The following is a 21,733-nucleotide window of genomic DNA, read 5'->3' on the forward strand; positions in this document are numbered from 1 at the left end:
TGTTTTTTAGTGCTGCCTCGTACTTTTTTTATGTTTATATATATATATATATATATATATATATATTGTTAAATAAGCAAAAGTACTAGATTGTAGCAGTGCAATGTATTTAGTTTATTTGCAATGGCGATTTTACTTTTGGCATATGAGGCAGTATGACAATTGACCGCTAAGGAGTAAGATATTTTCGACTAATTGTAAAAATAATTTTTTTTAAAACGTATTTGCAAAAGTAATTCGTTATATCAGATAAAAAAGTCACCTAACATGTAAATGTAAACCAGGTCTGCGTTAATCCTATTCTAAATTTAGTTCACAAATGGTTTTTAATATACTGAACACAAATTGTAAGCAACACAGATCAGGCTCTGTTCACACCAGTGTGGTATTCCATTCCATAAGGTTTCCATTTTCATTTTCTGTTCAAAAATATCATAAATAATATCAATCTACCAAACAAAAAACCAAGAGAAACCTGAAAGACCCCATTATAAAAATTCTTTTGAAAATGGCTCCTTTAAGAAGAGCCATATCTAATTTTACAAAGCATTCTAAAGATACGTGAAGTTGACACTACAGTAGATAAAAACATGTTACATATCCGGCACCATACAAACTCACTATTCATATTACTGCATGTAACAGTCTAAATCCATAGTATTTACTTAAATGGGAAATGGGGGTGTTGGCAGAGTATAGGGGTCTCAACAGGTACTGGGTATCAACATTTGCCCCTCTTATGAAATTGTGAACAAACATATGCTTACATAGACTCACAATGCTGCAAGTCCTGCCACAGAGCCAAAAATAAGAATAGGAACTAAAACTCTCTCTTCTTTACTCAAGCGTCAATTCCAGAATAGGTATTACCCCATGTTACTCAATGTGAATACAATTAATGAATATTTCATAATATATACTGTAATTTGAAGTGTAGTTTTGTCACTTGTTTCATATATGACTCAACTTGAAACTGTTTCATAATTGGAACACTACTACCCATCAGTGCAGGTGAAAGTCCCTTGGATGTATAGATCACTTTAATCGTGCAGCTTTTCTGGTTTAATGTAGAAAATATTGTAACTAATTGAATCCAGGATGAAACTTGATATCAAAAGGCAATATGGAAGTTTTAAGAGTCAATATAGCCCCTTCCATACTAAGGGGGAATCAAGTAACCATAGGGACCCATAGCAAATCTTGGAATGTAGCCCCACTCTGCTGTCATGGCGGCTGCTCGCAAGTAAAGAAATTGAAAAGTTATGCTTCTTAAGGTTGTCACTTTCTATGGTTAGTATCAAATGTTTCACCTCTGATGCTACTTTAAAAGTGGAGGCAGGTCCCCTAAGTTGTTGGGCAACATATCCTGATGCTATGATAGTTATGCTTTACGTCCTCACATAGTGGAGACTAGTCTAATTATATTTTAGTCATGGGACGAGTAAGGGTATGTTCACACGACCTATTTTCAGACGTAATTCAGGCGTTTTACGCCTCGAATTACGCCTGAAAAGACGGCTCCATTACGCTTGCAAACATCTGCCCATTGCTTGCAATGGTTTGTACGATGTTTTGTTCAGACGAGGTGTAATTTTACGCATCGCTGTCAAAAGACGGCGCGTAAAAATACGCTGGCGTCAATGAAGTGCATATCACTTCTTGGGAGATTTTAGGAGCCATTTTTCATTGACTCCAATTAAAAACAGCTTCAATTACGTCCGTAATGGACGCCGCAAAAAACGTGAGTACTTGCAAAAACGTCTGAAATTCAGGAGCTGTTTTCGCCTGAAAACAGCTCCGTAATTTCAGACATATTTTGCGTTTGCGTGTGAACATAGCCTAAGGGTTGGCCCCTTAACTGCTATGGTCCATAGTTAGGGCTATGCCCTCTTCATGGGAGTGATGTCCCTGCTCCCATGACTATGGTCACAATATAATGGCAGCTGTTCATTTTCTTCTTAAGACTGTTAAGGATATATTATTCTCTTTACTTCTGAGAGAAAATATACTACAGTGAACTTAAATGAACATCAACAATTCAAAAGACAAGTTACCGGTTTCGAAAGGTATCAACTTGAAAAGTAAAGGAAAACAGACATAGTCTAAGCAGCTATCGGTACTTGGAATGATTCTCCGTTTTAATGAATCACTTTGTTTTTGCAGCTGTTTATTATCTTTTGCATTTCAACCTATGACTTATTCAAAGCAGATTTATCATGCAGTTAAAGAGATGGCCATCACATTCTGCCAATTATTAAACCAAATCATTACTATTTTATGTGTTCTATCGGAAAATGAACCTTTACATGGATCATTGGACTGAAGCACTGGACTGCAGAAATGTCTTTAAAAAATGTTTTTTTTTCTTATGAACAAATATTTACATTATTCTCATTATTCTAATTTTGACATAACATATAATATAGATTTTTATTAAACACAAACATTTGAAACTGACCTAAAAGAGTGAAGGTCCTTTGGACCTTCCTTCAAACACAGCTAACTCTTTCACTTACGACATTAGAACTGTTTAATGATATTTCTGAAGTCCCAGGTTGCATTTCTATTGCCTCCTCCGTCTCATCCATTTCCATGCTAGTAAGTTCATTGCCATTTCTGTAATGGTTTAAATTAAGGTCCTTGCCATACATGACAGTTGATGCTGGGTTATGATGGCATTGGTTTTGTTGAATCACTGTCATGCTGCTATTGTAATACCGGCAGCGGATGTAGTTGGAAAAAGCTCTTCGGTATGTTCTATTAAAAAGTGTGTAGACTAGAGGGTTGATTCCCGAAGAAACATAACCCACCCAAACAAATACATTCAACAGTTCTACCATAAGGTCTTTATCACAGGCTTCTTTACAAAGTACAGACATGATGTTTGTGATGAAAAAGGGGCACCACATAATGAGAAATAAGAAGAAGACTATGCCAAGGACTTTTGAAGCCCTACGTTCATTGTTTATTGATTGCATTGTTCCCTTTCGAAACAATGCCGCTTCTTTGTTGACCGGAGAGTTTAAGTGAGATGCTGCCTCATGATTTTGGATCATTGAAATATTTTCTGTGTTGTTGTCTTTTTTTATACCACTATTGCTGTTCTTTCTCTGCTTTGGCACTTCTTCGTACATGAAAACAGTAGCCTGTTTTTGAAGAACCTGAATGGTCAAGCAGTAAGTAAACACCATTATGATAAGTGGAATAAAAAATGCCACAAAAGATCCCAGCAGTACAAAATTTTCATCATTTAACACACAACTCCCATTCACAAAAACTCTGGAGTCATCCTGAAGTCCAATGACAGGAATTGGCATTGAAATACCTAAAAGAGGAGAGAACAGGAAAATACAAAAGTAAAATTACTATTCAGAATAAAAATGAGCAATGTTATATTATTCACATAATTCCAAATTATTTTTAATTGAGAACATTTTATTGCATAATATTATAAAAAACAGCAACATAGTTCAATTATATATATATTTTTAAAGTGATTTACATTTTCTTATTTGTCTGTACACATTCTATAGAATGGTACTCTGTTGGATAGGGGGCTGGTCTCATGCTGGATGATGTGATACCTTCTGTTAGTGCCCCCATATGGTGTATGATCACATAGTATACAATAATCTGACTGTACAGTGCTAATTATGAGCACCATACAGTATTATGCCAAAAAATTGTGCCATATGTTGGCAGAAACCACTTCCAAGACTAAATAGGTAGCAGCAAAAAAAAAAAAAGTACATTTAGTGGCCAAACAAAAGTTCCATACATAAGGTAATCTAATAAAAGTGCTGTCTGAATAAAACAAACAACATTAAGGAGTATTCCCATTTTATAAAGTGATAGTATATAACTAGGATATGCCATCACTTTATGATCGGTGGGCATCTGACCTCAGGGACCCCCACCGATCCTGAGAATAAAGGTGCTATAGTGCTGATTTAGCACTGCATCTCACTGCAGAATGGTCCCATTCAAGTGGTGGCTGTGCGGCCTCTTCACTCTTAGGAACATTGGGGGTCCTAGAGGTCAGACCCCCACCGATCATAAAGTGATGATATATCTTAGCTATATGCCATCACTTTATAAGATGGTAATAACCCTTTAAGTGGTGATCACAAACCCAGTTTTTGTATTACCACATTCAGAGAGTTGTTCTGTCAGTATAGCTGTAAAATGACTTTTTTTTTGTTTTGTTGGACAAGTTGTAGTTTTCATTGGCGCCATCTTGGTCTACATAGAACTTGTTGATTACGTTTTATTTTTATTTATTTTTTGGGAGGGAGAGGGACATCAATTCAACCAATGTTGTTCATGTCGTTCACAGTGCATCATAAATAGTGTATTACATTTATTCTGTGGGTTGTTGCAATTGCTGCAATACCAAATATGTATTATAAATAAAAACAACAACACTAAAATGTTTTTGTAAAGGGAAAAAAAATATTAGTTTTTTATAAACTTTATTGAACTTAAATAGGAGGGCCAATGTCTAACCACTTAGAGGTCACAATGATCTAGTATATTATAGCTGATGCTTGTGTCGTACATTTTTAAAGCATGGTATGGGAAGTTATAAATGCAAAATGTAGTGCGAGAAGGGTTGTTTTATTTTGAAAAACTTTACTACGATTGGCCATATTGAAGATATATACAATTATTTTCTGTGTTGTCTGTATGGACAGTACAGCAGGATGAGAACGCTTTATGGCGGGAACAATTAAGGGAATTAATTGATAGAGAAATGTCATACTGTAGATTATTAAAGTCTCCAGGAGGCGCTGGAGTACAGCCCTAGAAACCAGGTAGTGACAGGGGTGCTGCATACAGTGCCTTTTCTTTGTGTATAGTGTTAATATCCTGCCTCATCTAGATGTCTAGCAGTACAATAGAGCTGTAATAAATTTGCCCACCCTCTAATGATAATGAAATTGCTCTGCTCAACTTATCCCAGTCTGCACAGCAAAGCTGACAAGTGAACCACAGAAAAAGGGAAATATCAGCATATCACTATGTCTGCTCTAGTGGGCAATGTGAAAACTGGAATATTGAAAGATTTTTTTTTTCAATATGGATAGTCACATAAAATAAAACCACCACAAATAAAAATAAAGTGTATGATAAAAACCTGATATAAATAATACTTTTATTTTCTAATTATTCATTCCTTTTAAATCATGCATTTATGACAACCAGAGAACTTATACTACAACAAATCTTTCATTCTTGTAATGGTGACCCATGGTAATGTTTATGTTTCTGAATGTATTCTGGAGTCTTGACCCCTATGTGATGTGTGTTCTTTGTTATCAAGTTCCTTCATTTTTTAGGCTAACACTTCCAGTATTCACTGACAGATCTGTATCATTTTCAACTTATCTCTACAATATGTACTGATGATTGCCCTTTTTTCAAAGTTAATATCTTTTACAAGTCCTTGGGTTTTGGATTTGACACTTTAAGTCTATTGTGTGTACATATTGCTCACACTTTGCAGCATATATTATGTTACATTTCTGACATTGAGAGTGGCAACTGAGAGGGGATACTGAGGTGGAGGGCAGAGAATGAACAAGGATTTGCTTTGGTCACTGCCTCACGTGCAGTTCTAAGGACAGAATTCCTTGAATAGAAACATTAGAATAAGCTCTGTTCGATAGACCTTCCTGATCCTCTGTAAAAGCATAATGTATATTACAAAGTGTAAGCAACTTATCTGCTCGCTCTATTTAATATTACAACAAACTGTAGCCATTACCCTCATTAGAACCACCTGGACTTGTGCACTCTACCCTTGTACCAGCAGGAAACTTGTGTTTATATAAAACAACATTGCATCGTAGATTCCCATTTCATCCTATTCTCTCAGTAAATAAAAACATTTTGCTATGATTTTCACAAAATAGAGTCAAAATGCCACAGCTCTGCTGTGATGTGTGAACATGGCCTTATGGTTGCCACCTGTACTTGACTCCACTAAAAAAGTACTGTGCCGCTTAGTCTACTTTGTCTACGCTCTGACTATAAAAGGACAACCATGCAAACTCTAAAAAAGGCCTTTACGCTAGTGATTGCGGCAGTCTCAGTGGTTAACCCTCGCTGATCGGACATTGGTGGCATATCCTAGCGATGTGCCACCAATGTCTATCCGGATACATCCCCTTTGATAAAAAGAGATTAGTGAGTTATGCCCAGAATACATAAATTAGCTATAGAGTATTTTTGTATCTTTCACAATAAATAAATCATTGTTTTCCTACTAGTGTAAGGAATGGAAATCCGGACCCTCTGGTTCATGTGACAATATTACACAAGAACATATTGTAGCTGAAACTTTTAAGAAACTTCAGATGGCCAAATATATGTCTGTATATGCCAAGAAAATGCTAAATAATCGACACCAGCTTGCTTTTGTACATTGCTACTCTTTCGCTACAGAAATGAGAAGTAGCTTTGTGTTGCAAAATCTATTCTGGTGGACTTATCGTTTTATTAAAGATGACTTCTAGCTTTGTATATTTCTTGCTTTTCAGCGTTTAAAACTGAGCCACAGTGATTCCATACTTTGACCTCATAAGGTTAAGGTAAAACTTATAGCCTGAAGAACCTTGACATGATAGGATTGTTATTTTAGAATATGTGCATTACCTAGCTTGGTATTCTGCCTACATGGCAGAAAATATAATTCCTGGTGCTAATAAAGACTGGTTTTCCTTAAAGGGGTATTCCTGTATCCAGCATTTTTCACCTATCCACTGGATAGGTGGAAAATGCTAGATTGGTGAGTGTCCGACTGCTGGAACCTCCACTGATCACCAGAACGTGGGACCCTGGTCCCCCGTTCCGACAACCCGCAAGTCGGCGGGTAGGAGTTTGAATGGAGCAGAGACCAGGCATGCGCGATCCCAGCATGGGCTGACTGAAACAGCAGAGTCCAGTGCTTTGCTGTTTCCATCAGCCAAATAGACTTTTGAATGGAGCGGGACCAAAAGGTTTATAGGGACATCATCCAGAGCTTGAGAAAGGTGTTGGAATTGTAGCTGTTTTGCGCAGGAACATTTTTGAGGTGTATGTCAGTTATATATGTGATATTTTGGGCCTAAAGTCTCAAATCTTTTAAAATAATTTTTATGCCCCTCGTCAGATGCATTTAGAGCAAATATTTGCACTATTTTAACGGGTGAATTACACTTTGACTCTATCACATATTTATGCTGCTCTTTCTGAGGTCACCATAAATAAGTGACAAATACGCTAATTTCAGTTTGCTGTCACTTATTAGTTAATGTGCCAGAGTTCCGGATTATTTAGTAATTATAGTAGTGGAGCGGGGCAAGTCCAAGTATATTCATATACTTACACCACTCCTGCCTCCCCCCACCTTCCAGCTGCTGATTGACACTTTCTCCGTATCACTGTGCATAGAAAGAAAAGAGTTAATCAGTGCCTAGAGGGCGGCGGGAGGCCGGGGGAGCATGAATACATGAATATACTTGGACTCAAGCTCGCAGTATTAGGCCACTGAAATCAACCTCTCACTTTTTTACACTGCCCTCAGACAGATCCCCTTTAAGAAGAAATGTGAATTAATTTTGTATTCTGTTTTAACACACAAAGCTACAATACCTAATTTTACATTTATGATCTACAGTTAATAATAAGTCTATACCTCATTACACTGATTACAAAGTAATGAATTGTTTAGCTAAATATTTAAATAATTGACTCATATTGCTAAAAATGTGTTTCTCATCGAGTGATATATTAGCAATCACACAACTGGCCTATTTCTACTATTAAAAATAATTACAATGTGTTACTTTTATTACACCTCATTGACTATAGAAAAAAAAATGCAATAATAAAAATAAATATCTTAAAACCCTTTTACATGGACAGATGATCGGCCGAATGAGCGTTCATTCCCAATCATTGGTCCGTGAAGCACGCCCAGTGATCAGCCAACAATGAACAAACACTGGTCGGCTGATCGCATCTTTTACGCAGACGAAAAAATAATCATTTGTCCACAGCACATTTCCCTGTGTAAACAGAAGATGTGCTGTTGAAAAGATTCACATTCTATGGGTACGAAAGATTGTATTTCCAATCGATCGTCCCCATACTCACGATCATTGCTCCATGTAAATAGAGCAAATGAGCACTGATCTATATGGTATTATTGTCGATTGGCGCTCGCTGCCAACCATGAAATCTGCCCATGTAAAAGGATTTTATTATCAGACTGGCTCAGCAGATGAACAGAGATTCTTCAGTGGGCTGAGCTTCTGTCAATTTTAACAGGCCAAGCAATGACGGGACGGCTGAAGATAACCACATCTATATAAAAAAAATTTAATAGATAAAGGGAACTTAATATTTATGGTCTCAAGGAGAGAAGTGAAAGGGGAGTGACTGAAGCATATGTAAAAGATTTCAAAAAGACTGCCAGAAAAAACAAGTTTCCATCACTGCACCCCCCCAGCTGATTATCTATCACACTTTGGCTTCAGAACAGACAACATCTTGATTTTTAGACTAAACCCTGCTTTCTCTACCTCTGAGCTATGCTATCAATCCCATAATCCCGTCTCAGCACAGCATCACGTGAGCAGGAGAAGTCAGTACTATCCCTGCCTGCTGGCAGGACAGTGTGATTATGATTCTTTCAGTATTTTCTTAAATAAGCTAGGGGAACATTAGTCTCCAGTCAGGAAGGCTGAGCTGTGATCTTCTCCATTATAAATGAGTGACAGGGGCCTGTCAAAACATTATCAGTAATTGTGATAGGAATTTGTCGCCTGTGGAGAACTTGTATGGAACAGTCTGTGTAATTTCATCATACAGGAAGTTCTGGTGCCTTTATAAGTGACATACGGATTCCCATAGTCTCAAGTTGAAAAGCATGTTACCAAAGTCTGACTCAGACCCCAGTGTTATATATTGTGATAGAGGTATCAAGAAAAATAGCAAATAAGGGTTTGTTCACAAGCAGGGAAATTTGTTTATACGGGGCTGAAATACGTGTTGCTGAAAATAAGCAGTGACATGTCACTTGATGTGATTTCTGCATGAAAACGGCATCGGGTAGCCAAACACAAATTAGTCCCATTGAATCGAGCTAACCTGCATGCAGATTCGCAGCATTATAAACTGAAAATTCACATAAGAAATCAGAGGGTCAGCCTCAGACTTCTGCTTTGGATTCTAAGCTAAATATATGTTGGATTTTTCCACATGAAAAATCTGCCATCTGATCACGGCCTAAGAGACTGACACACAGAATTCCTTAATTTTAGTTTTGAGTGGAGTTTCCATGGAAATAATTAGGGTGCATTTAAGGGAAAATTTTTTTGAAGAACCTTGAAACTCTTCCATTTGCACTGCTAGGGAGAAACAGTCGTAGAGAGTTATAAAATTATTTTGCCACTACTAGCCGGACATGTATGGGAATGCCATTCAGGGGACCCTACAGTCCTTAAGTTTCCAGGGGATGGAACATATTAGACCATCTGCCAGAGGGGGTAATTGGAACAGGAAGATTTTGCAGAATGAGGCCCAGTGGTTCTTCAGGATGCAAACCATCAGACCGCTGGGCCTGAATGAGCAAATATCCTATCTCTCCTTTCTCTAATTATGGCAATTTATATCCACTCTCCTTTTTGTAATATATCCTTACAAAATACTTATGGTTATGACTATACCACTGGAACTTAGTTAGTGATGATTATTTGAGTGTCGACCCATATGTTAAAAATGTAAACCCTCTCCAACTGGCCAATAGGGATACTATTGATTTTTGTACTCCTATATGTATTGGTCATTACAAACACTATTGTCATTAATCTAGACAATGTATCTCACTGTTTACATGACTGCGTTCTAACAGTATTTAGCGCCATTATCCAACTTCTATTGCTCACCAGTCCTCCTCTTCACCTTTGAATTAGGTCCAATACTATGGACCACATACCCCATATCCATCACATTCCTTTTTATCTGATGGATAGCAGCTTTTAGATCCTGCCCGCTTGTAGCTCCCCTGGTGACTAATGATGCTGTATGCATCGATTATACTGGCTGCGACGTTACTAACGGGCCGGACCGTTTGGCGGACGTCATTCTGACATATTACACGCTGATTACCGCTGATGGTACCATAGAGGGTGGGGTTAAGCCTTATTAGGCTTGAGGTTTTCCCGGCGCGCTAGACCAGTCATCAGTGTCCAGTGCACGCCGGAAAACAAAGACAGCATAATATGTGCTGACCGGTATTTATAACTTTATAAGCAATTATATCCCTGAAGATATAGGGGCACAGAAACACGTAGGGAAATCTGCATTTTAGTGGCAACAAGACCATAATAACATTTGCTATTACCTTGACAAAGTGTCATTTTTGCTTACTATAGTGAGCCAATATGCTCTAGACACTGTTCAAGGTTTATGATCTGGGCTGCCAATGCCTGTGTTCATATCCTTGTTGGCATCAGTGCCCATTTTTTAAGTTTTCTAATAAAATTAATTTTAAACGTTTATACAGGCAGTGAATATGAATACTAGCCAGAGCTTGCTGCATAGGTTTTTATACAGCTTACATTGTGTTTAATGGAAACTGTAGAAATCTATATGCAGTAAGCCCTATATAGTGGAGGTTGCAGCTAGCCAGAATTTTATAATTTAACTCCCTGGATTTGTGAAGTGAAGCAAGGGATTTAAGTTCTGGCCACCTATAAAGAACTGTGGAGCATTTATGATGAAATAAAATGAAATTATAGGTATACTTTGTGGTGGTGCCTAATACCATTAACTCGTCAACATCTAAAACTACCAGGAATAATAGGTGTTTACACCTTAACTACTGTAGACCTCCAGGTATATCTGGTATTAACCTTTAACCTTGCAAGACCACTGTCTCTCATCGCAATTCTACCTCAATGATATCTCTAACAAGTGATATTTTCGTAGGGAAAATTGATCTCTAAATACTGGGACTTTTAGAAATAATTTACTAATTGCAAGAATGGAAAAGAATTTAGGACTATTGAGAATCCCCATATTTGTCCTCAGTCAGGATTGGGAACATTTTCATAATAATCACATTCTGTTTGAGTAAGACTGAGCTTATTATAAAACCATAGAAACCCAAAAACTTTAATTTATTTTCTGTGGCATGATGCAAGCTGATACTCCTACACAGTTTTATTATTCATGCAACTATACAGATAGCCTGAGGCTTTCCAATGTAAAGCCATTAATAACGCTTTGTGTCTGGTAAATTGTGTATGATTGTAATGGAAAAAATTCCCATTTTAGTGTAGGACATGAATAAAATTAAATTGCTTACAAATGTGTATAACTGTGTAAGGGTAATGGCTGAAACACCTTCATAATGAAAAGAACATAGGATATACTTATCTTTTGTGAGTAAAGAGCAAATACAAATTATATTTAATAGATCCAAAAGGTCAATTTTTTTAATATGAGCTCCTAAGAAATCAGAAGGTTTACGCAATGAATTACCGCAAAAAGTTCTTTGCTTATAAGAAGTTCAAGCAAGTTATATATTTCATACAAGGTGAGATTGTGAAAATGCTTGATAGGTAAAGAGGATAATATATAGGCAAAGACTAGCAATGCTATACGAATACACTGTGAAGGATGACCGGCAGTGGCGGACATACCATTGGTGCAACCTGGCCTAGCAGCTAAGAGGGCCCACTGCCCCCTAATAAGCAGATGTAAAGTGTGTGCTCTATGCTGAGGTATTCAAGAGCAAGGGGCCCATTTACTGTTCCTGGATGGGGGCCCTCTGCTGTGTCCACCCCAGCTCCAAGGTAAACTCAAAATGCATTTTATCAGCTAAACCCCCTCACGCAACCTGAATTACCCTAAGGCTAGCCATACACCAGATAACTGTTGGCTGATCCTGGTAGACTTTAAATGGTGGGTTGAGCTGAAACTCTTCACTGAAGCACCAATTGCAAAATCTGGAACCAACATTTTTGGGTCAGATGTGGATTGTTGCTGACCTTTCTATTTGGTCTTTCCATGTACATCTGTTTGATTCATAGCAATGATGAGGCTACTATACTGTAGATCAGTTTTCCCTTATTGGTGGCTAAGGTGCCAGGTAAGAGTTACTGCATATCATTTAACTCTTTCAGCACCCTGGACATTGACTATCCCCTGACGTCGCCTAGCAACGCTCCCGTAATTACGGGTGCACACACGTAGTCACCGGTAATTACGGGAGCCCCATAAACTTCTATGGGCCTGCCCGTGCCGTAATTATGGCCTAAAATAGGACATATTCTATATTTTTCAACGGCACGGGCACCTTCCCGTAAGCATACGGGGAGGTACCAGTGGCCAATAGAACTCTATGGGCCCGTAATCACGGGCCGTAATTACAGCCCGTAATTACAGGCGTTTTTACGTTCGTGTGCATGAGGCCTTAGTCCTAAAGTGCAGACGCCAATCACAGATCTCAGTGCTAAAGACCTGGCCACTTATTTTAAAGTTAAAATTGACAACATCCGGCATGATATTATCTCCCAGTTCCCTAGTAACATCGATCCCCTTCCCTCCCGCACTCCCACTTCTTCACTTTCAGCATTTGACCCAATATCAGAAGAAGAAGTCTCTAGGCTCCTGTCTTCTTCTCCTCCTACTACCTGCCCTGGTGATCCTATCCCCTCACACCTCCTCCAGTCCCTCTCCCCAGCTGTCACTAGTCACCTGACTAAAATATTTAACCTCTCTCTTTCCTCTGGTATTTTTCCCTCCTCTTTTAAACATGCCATTATAAACCCATTACTGAAAAAACCAACTCTTGACCCATCCAGCGCTGCTAACTACTGACCAGTCTCGAATCTGCCCAGGAGATGAACTCCAAACTCCTGGAATGCCTGGTCTACTCTTGCCTTATCCGCTATCTCTCTGCTAACTCCATTCTAGACCCCTTACAATCTGGTTTCCGCACTCTACACTCCACAGAAACTGCCCTTAGTAAAGTCTCAAATGATCTCTTGGCGGCTAAATTAAATACTCTCTCATGATTCTTCTGGATCTCTCTGCAGCCTTTGACACTGTAGACCACAAACTCCTACTTAACATGCTCTACTCTATTGGCCTCAAGGACGCTGCTCTCTCTTGGTTTTCCTCCTATCTCTAAGACCGCTCGTTCAGTGTGTCATTTGCTGGTTCTACTTCTCCTCTACCCCTTGCTATCAGGGTTCCTCAGGGATCAGTCCTAGGTCCGCTCCTCTTTTCTCTCTACACAGCCCCTATTGGACAAACCATCAGCAGATTTGACTTCCAGCTGATAACACCCAATTATATGCCTCTTCCCATGACATCACCCCTGCCCTAATACAGAACACCAGTGATTGTCTGTCCGCTGTCTCTAACATCATGTCCTCTCTATATCTAAAACTGAATCTTTCTAAAACTAAGCTCCTTGTGTTCCCACCATCTACTAACCCCCCTAAACCTGATGTCTCCATCTCTGTGTGTGGCACTATCATAACTCCTAAGCGGCACGCCTGCTGTCTCTGGGTTATTTTTGACTCAGATCTTTCCTTTACTCCCCACATTCAATCACTTTCACGCTCCTGTCATTTTCACCTCAAAAACATCTCCAGAATATGCCCTTTTCTTACGGAGGAAACAGCCAAAACGCTGTGACCAACCGCTACACCAACGCCTCTAATCTGTGCCAGTCACTGCACTGGTTGCCCATCCCCTTCAGAATAAAATTCAAACTTATTACTCTTACCCACAAAGCTCTCCACAGTGCTGCACCTCCTTACATCTCCTCCCTCATCTCTGTATACCACCCTACTTGGGCTCTACGTTCCTCTAATGACCTTAGATTAAAATCCTCCATAATCCGAACCTCCCACTCCTGTCTCCAAGATTTTTCTCGTGCTGCACCAGTCCTCTGGAATGTGCTACCCCAGACAATCAGATGAATTCCCAATATCCACAGTTTTAAATGTGCCTTGAAAACACATCTATTTAGACAGGCCTATAACATTCCCTGATCTGACTCCTTTCCATGGCCCTCCTTTTAGATTAGTCATCAGAATAAGATTCCCTCACACTCCTTCTCTTCATGTCCGTCATACACGGATACTGGCTGGTGACCGGCTCATGCAGCTTTATGTGCACCACCCATGTGTATAAAAAATGGCTGGACTATTGTACAGAACAAACACTGTTACACTTTGTGTCTCCATTATTTCCTCATAGATTGTAAGCTCTTGCGAGCAGGTTCCTCACTACTCTGGTTTGAATTGTAAATTAACTTTGTCACTATGTAATGTCTGATATTGTTTGTTTCATGTTCCCTCTAAATTGTAAAGTGCTGCGTAATATGTTGGCGCTATATAAATAAAGATTATTATTATTATTATTATGTACCTCACTCATCCATATTGCAATCTATATGAACATGTCTGTCTTAGAGACCAAATTTTAATGTGATCTATATCAGAAAGTTAGTATACACATGACATGTACATATATAGTTATAATTGTAAACCTTAGCACCCCTTTATGCATAATATTTGGTGTTTTTATATGACTCCAGAGACAGTCCTCTTATGGCTCCCCCATTCTACTTGGATGCCTGCCTAACAAAATGTAATCACTTGCTTGGTGCAGCCAGCCAAATTACTCATACCAAAGAAATTACTTAGCATGGATCCTCCATCAATAGATTCATGGCATCCGGGCCGGCTACAGGTTTATGTGGGTCCTTAGGCGACACAGACTTAGTGGGCCCCTATGCAGGAGAACTCATGGCGGCGGTAAAATGGCAAAAAATTTCACTTTGTGCCCCGCAATAGAAGTTAGGCCCTGTTTATGCCCCCATATAGAAGTTAGGCCCCCAGTTTCTACCCACATAAATTTAGTGCCCTCTGTAGATAATGCCACACAGCCCGCCCTCCCAGGTAGTGCCACACAGCCCCCCGCCCAGGTAGTGACACACAGCCCCCCTCCCAGGTAGTGACACACAGCCCCCTCCCAGGTAGTGCCATACAGCCCCCCTGTAGATAGCGTCATACAGCCCCCTATAGATAGCGCCATACAGCTCTCCCTGTAGATAGCGCCATACAGCCCACTTGTAGACAGCACCATACAGCCCCCTGTAGATAGCGTCATACAGCCCCCTGTAGATAGCGCCATACAGCCATCCCTGTAGATAGCGCCATACAGCCCCATGTAGATAGCGCCATACAGCCATCCCTGTAGATAGTGCCATACAGCCATCCCTGTAGATAGTGCCACACAGCCCCCCTGAAGATAGTGCTATACACCCCTCCTGGTAGATAGAGCCATATGCCCTCCCGGTAGATAGCGCCATACAGCTCTCCCTGTAGATAGCGCCATACAGTCATCCCTATCGATAGGGCCATACAGTCATCCCTATAGATAGGGCCATACGCCCACCTGTAGCTAGCGCCATATGCCCCTCCCGGTAGATAGCGCCATACAGCCCCCCTGTAGATAGCGCCATACAGCCCCCCTGTAGATAGCGCCATACAGCCCCCCTGTAGATAGCGCCATACAGCCCCCCTGTAGATAGCGCCATACAGCCCCCTGTAGATAGCGCCATACAGCCCCCTGTAGATAGCGCCATACAGCCCCCTGTAGATAGCGCCATACAACTCCCCCTGTAGATAGAGCCATACAGCCCCCCTGTAGATAGTGCCATACAGCCCCCCTGTAGATAGTGCCATATAGCAATCGACCTTCTGTTTTTAGCGTCATATAGCGACCCCCTTCCCGTAGGTAGCACCATATAGCGACCGCCAAACAAATAAAACAAAAAAACTTCATATTCACCTAGGCCCCATTCCCGAGACGAAGGGAGTGAATCAACACTCACAAGATCCTTGCGTAGGACGGCGTGATCCAGTGACATCATCATGCTGGTCTGCGCAGGCATTCCGTCTCTGCGCATGATAGGCTGCAGGCCGAACGTGGCCTGTTGCCTAGTAAATGGCAGAGTAGCGAGATATCTCCCTGCTCTGCCATAGTGTTCAATAGTATCGCTGCTAGTAGTGCCACCGGGCATGTTGGGGCCGTGATGGTGGGCATCACGGGCCCCCTTATGCCGCAGGCCCCGTAGCAGCTGCTATGGCTGCTGCAGCGGTAGTTACGCTGCCTCCTAGACAGAGGCTTCCTGTAGAAGGAGAATCCCAGCCAAGAGCATCAGCAACGCCCTGGCCGGGGATTCCACTCCTGGAGGAGCCATGACGGCAGCGTCAGCACCCGGTGGCCGAGTGGGCCCACACAAGGGTAGTGGGCCCCGGCACTTGCCTGGGTTCGCCAAGTGCTTATTCCGGCCCTGCATGGCATGAAAAAAATTTACCAGATATATCGAATAGAAGAGTTGGCCAGTTGGGAAGCTAGATTCCACAAAAGTTTGTTCTTGGACCCGATTTTGGGAATCTAGACGGGCCTCTAACATTCCATAAATAGGATACCCCTGGGTCATATGTGTACTATATTGCACTTGTGACTCTCATATTATTCAATTACTTTATGTGAAGCCATTTCTGATAAGAACAAGCTTCAACGTAAGGCTTGGGATTAACAGTTCACGCACTTCATCCGTTGTTTGTATTATGCTAGTCCCACACTTCCCGACCATTGCCTAACCCTATTATGACTATGTTTTTCATTGAGTTTGTCATTCTGCTGAATTGCGAATGACTTTTTGAAGCAACACTGATATACTGCATGTCCATTGTATGTCTTATTTTGTTGCATTCCGTATTCTGGTGACATTTTGTATGTTTTCCTCTTGTCAATAATCTAATTAAAAAAATGATAACAAAAAAATTTATATTTAATCAGGCTTGGGACAATTTGTTCATGCCCTTCTTATCTGTTTTATCTTATTGACAAGGAAAAGCTAGAAAGAATGAAAGTTTGAGCAACTTTAAATAATATTAGCATGTGTGAGAAAGAAATCTAAGTAGTAATCCCTGTCTTAAAGTACGGTAACCCCTTCACGACTGCCATATGGCTATATATGTTCTAACTGCCTTGAAGGGGCTTAATGAGTGCAGTGCTGCTTCAGTGTGAGCAGCACTGCACTCTCATGTTGGCCGGGGATTTGAGAGCCGGGGAATACACCACCCCACTGTAGATAGCGCCACCCACAACCCCCTGTAGGTAGCGCAAAACCCTCTGTAGATAGCACCACCTAAACTCCCTCCAGCATCGGGTTTCCCGGCCAGCGCTCTGGCTGAGGATTCCCCTCCGAGAGGGAGCCCCCGCCATCTCTCCATCCCCGCTGTAGATAGTGCCACCCCCACTGCAGATAGCAACCCCCCCACTGTAGATAGAATCTCACCCTCCACTGTAGATAGCGCCACCTGAACTGACTCTAGGAGCGGAATCCCTGGTGTCAGATCGCACTGGCCGGGGATTCCGCTTCCAGAGAGAGCCCCTGACGTCACAGTCCATTTGGACAGTGACGTTAGTGGCTCTCTCTAATAGGGGAATCCCCGGCCGACACTCTGGCCGGGGATTCTGCTACTGGGGAAGCCAGTGGTGTCACTATCCATATATGGATAATGATGTCACCGGCTCTCTCTAGGAGCGGAATCCCCGGTGTCAGATCGCTCTGTGCCGGGGATTCCGCTACTGGAGAAACCCCTGGTTTCAAGATCCATATATGGACAGTTATGCCAGGGGCTACTCCTGTAGCGGAATCCCCGCTCTGGCAGGGGATTCCGCTATTAGAGTTAACCCCTGACATATATGGACAGAGACATCAGGGGCTTGCTATAGGGGCGGAATCTTCGGCCAGAGGGATTCCGCTCCTACAGGGAGCTACAGTGGTGTTATTTACAGGAGGGGATGCCATTTACGGGGGTGGGGAGCTATCTGCAGGGGGATGTTGTTAAATACAGGGGGGTGCTATTTGCAGGGGGTGGCACTATATACAGGGTGTGTGGTGCTATCTACAGGGGGGTGCTATATACAGGAGGTGTGGCATTATCTACATGGGCACTGTGGCATTATATTGGCACTACCTACAGGGGACACTGTGGCGCTATTTAGATGGGCACTGTGTGTGACATATATGGGCATTATCTACAGGGAGAACTGTGGCACTATGTGGGCACTGTGGCACTATCTTTGTGGGCACTGGCACTATCTATGTGGCACTATCTACAGTGGTATTGTTGACTGCCATTTTTTTCACGGTCGTTTGTACATAGCCCTCTTCACCCACCCATTACAGCGATCCAGGATGATGGAGAGAGAAGAGGACTAATTGTTACAGAGCTCTACAGTGTATGTATATATAAGTGTTTTTTCCACATTTTGTGATTTGTGTGCTCATAATAAAAATTAAAAACACGGAATTAATTCAACTAATCTAGAAAAAGAAAGCCTCATATGTCTTGTAAAAAACGAAGTAAAAATGGTTGTGATATTCAAAGTGGTTCCACAGATATATTATCGTTTAAAGAAGAAATGAAAAATTTGACCTGGACACGGGCATCAATGACCCTTGGTCATGAAAGGGTTAAAAGGGTTTTCACAAGAATAGAAAAACATGACTATTTCTTCCAGAAATACCTTCCCATAGGTTGTGTCTTGTATTGCAACTCAGCTCCATTAAAGTGAAAAAGACTGAGAAGTAATACCACATACCAACTGCGGGAAGTGTGGCACTGTTTCTGGAAAAAAGCAGCCATGTTTTTTCTAATCCTGTACAATCCCTTTAAGAAATATATATATTTTGGCATAGGCTCCTTGTAGGTGAGAATAAAGACTTCACTGCTTACCCATTGATATGGTCCACACAGCAGCAATCTTCATCATAGCTTTAGTGCGAGAATTGAAGCGGCTGTGCTCTATGGGGTTACGTATTGCTACATACCGATCAAGAGAGATTGCACAGAGATGCATGATAGATGCAGTAGAAAATAACACATCCAAGGAGATCCATATAGGACACAGCTTCTGTGGCAAAGGCCAGACATAATCTGCAAGGAGAAATTAAATTATAGAATCAAAACCTGAAACCTAGATCACAAAATAATTCTTTGTGCTCACTTCAACACTCCACACTAAGTTCATATAACAACATTTCAGTTTAAGTTTTACAAGTCATTTTTCAAATAAATTAATTGATGAATTGTGTTGTTGTCTTCTATGTTCACATCCAAAGTAAAAATTAGAATTGGATGTGAAAGGAGAAGAAATCATTGAGCAACATTAATTTGAGCCAAGATAAGTATAGCAAAGTAATTTTAAATATAATCAAAACTATGGTAGGTTAAAAAAAATTTTTTTAAAAGTAGAATTTTCCATTAGGCATTTTAAGGAACGTTAAGGGTATGTTCACACACTTAGCAAAAAACGTCTGAAAATAGGGAAAACTGCTCCTGATTTTCAGCCATTTTTTAAGCCACTCGCGTTTTTCACTGTGTTTTTTACGGCCATTTTTGGAGCTGTTTTTCCATAGAGTCAATGAAAAACGGCTGCAAAAATGGTTCAAGGACGGCCGCGTAAAAAAACGCCCCGTCAGAACAGAACGCAGTATTTCCCATTGAAATCAATGGGCAGATGTTTGGAGGCGTTCTGCTTCCGATTTTTTGGTCGTTTTTTGGCCGTTTACACCCCATAAAATGGCCGAAAATAAGTTGCGTGAACATACCCTTAAGGGGTTATCCGGGGACCAAAAATTGCATTGCATTAATATTTTTATCTAAAAAGAAGTCACTTACTAATGTACTTTAATTTAAAATTCAGTACTAAACGGCACTGTTCAAACCCGGTGAATTGTTCCCGGAAGTCCTGGAGTCCTGAAGTCCCTAGAGCTGGAGAGTGCTTACACTGTCCGTAGCAGAGACACGCCCCCTTGCCCGTTCGGCAGACAATACAAGACTGATCTCTCGCAAGAGTTGAAGAGATGAGAGCTCCTCTCCACAGCTCTTCCACTGTCCGTAGCAGTGACACGCCCACTTGCCAGTTCGGTTGAAAAGACTGATCTTCAAAGCTGGATAGAGAGAGCGTGCACTTTCTCTGCTCGCTCTTGCTGTGGCACTGTCCATATCTGATTGGACAGTGTCACAGCCATAGTAACACGCCCCCTTGCCAGTACACACCCGTTGACTGTTCAGGGGGTTATTTAAATATCGGGCGCCAAATATAACGGCACCAATATCTAAATAACGGAGGGAGGTAGAAAAAAATTTAAAGGGCCCCAGGGTTTGTTCAGCCCTCCCCATTACATGCTGCACTCAGCTGCACATGTATGGGGAGGTGAAAGGTTCCCTTTAATGCAATGCAATTTTTGGTCCCCGGATAACCCCTTTAAATATAGAAAATGTACCCAAAATCAAACAATTCTTCCCTTAATATCTTCCTCTCCCTTGATCATATTTTGTTGCATATTGTAATTAAAAAAGTTAAAAAGTTATTTTGTTGTCCCAAGAGATCAGCTGTTTCTCTTCCCCCTTTTTCCAATCCTGAGCCTGACTGTAAAACAAATGACTGCAGAAAGATCCTTCCCCCACTGCTCTATCTGCTATAGGAGACAAGGAATGCTAAGCCCCAGCCCTTGTCTAAGTCACACCCATCAGTTGTCTGACCGCCTGAAATGGAGCAGATCAGCAGGAAATTAACTTTTGTGTTTTCCGCAAAATTTCCCAAGACTGTTGGTTAAGGAACATGCTAGAAATCCTGCAGACTGACAATTACTAAGAGCAAATTTATCTTCTGTTTTTTACTCTTATCATTCATTTTTAGGTTTAGCGTTTCTTTAATTGTGATTCCATATTTTTAGATTTTCTGCAACAATAAATATATTTGGCATGGAACATGGACATTTTTTTTTTTTGTGATCAAAGCAAAATGTGCAATGTCAGTGTGCCAGTTATCCTTGAAAAAGATTAGCCAGGAATTTATTAAGATGCATACAGAAAATTGAGCCCATAATTAATCGAAAAAGCTTCAGTTTAGCATTACTGTTTCATAAATGGAGATTAAAAGATTTTAAATTGGAGTACACCGTTTAATCAGTTTATCCCCCCTCTTTGAGGCTGGGCCAGTGACATATTGTAATACCATACTGGCCACATGAGTGCTATAGAGGTTAAGTTTCAGGATACAGCAGGGAGAAGACTTTTCTGATAGAAGGAGCCTTCAAGCTGTTTTATGGAAATAATAAGCCAAATTCAAAATCCTGTAGTTCAGATTAAAATTCCAGTGCAGTCAATTCTGCCAAGTCAGACATTTTGACGCACTTTAGTTAAATGAAGGGTAAATTAATAAGAAAGTCTAATTATATTTACTTTCAATTGTAATAAAAAAAAACGTTGTCAGATCTTGAAGGCAGAAGAGTGTCCATTGAATACATAATTCAAATACAAAATTTGAAGGGAATATCTTGTGTATTTAAGTTTAGGTTTTAGTTTCATTAATAAGATATAAGTTCGGTAAATAGAAATAATATTTTTTCTTTTTCTTTTATTTTTTTAGCGATTTATTTTATATTTAAAAAAACATTCTCTGACATATTAAAGGTGCACATATTTCAGGGGCGTAGCTAGAGGGGGGCATGCAGGGTGCGACTAGGGAACTGTGGTAGGGAAAGGGGGGCGCTGCAGATCAACTGATCGCTGCTGATAAGCGCCCTGTATGTTGGACACCTGCAGCAGCGATCAGCTCTAGGAAGAGCCAG

General features: G+C 40.6%; 1 protein-coding gene across 2 annotated transcripts in view; it reads right to left on the reverse strand.

The window, feature by feature from the left end:
- Window positions 1-1,356: 1,356 nt before the first annotated feature.
- HTR2C (5-hydroxytryptamine receptor 2C) overlaps window positions 1,357-21,733 on the reverse strand; it is a 384,624-nt gene continuing 364,247 nt past the window's right edge. For both annotated transcript variants that reach the window (XM_075834402.1, XM_075834401.1), the window contains 2 exons: window positions 18,831-19,031; window positions 1,357-3,325 (listed from right to left, as the gene is read on the reverse strand). In XM_075834402.1, coding sequence (XP_075690517.1) covers window positions 2,490-3,325; window positions 18,831-19,031 — 1,037 coding nt within the window. In that variant the 3' untranslated portion in view covers window positions 1,357-2,489. The remainder of the gene's footprint in view (window positions 3,326-18,830; window positions 19,032-21,733) is intronic.

This window comes from Rhinoderma darwinii, chromosome 8 (assembly GCF_050947455.1).
Source record: "Rhinoderma darwinii isolate aRhiDar2 chromosome 8, aRhiDar2.hap1, whole genome shotgun sequence".
In the NCBI taxonomy this organism is placed as follows: domain Eukaryota; kingdom Metazoa; phylum Chordata; class Amphibia; order Anura; family Rhinodermatidae; genus Rhinoderma; species Rhinoderma darwinii.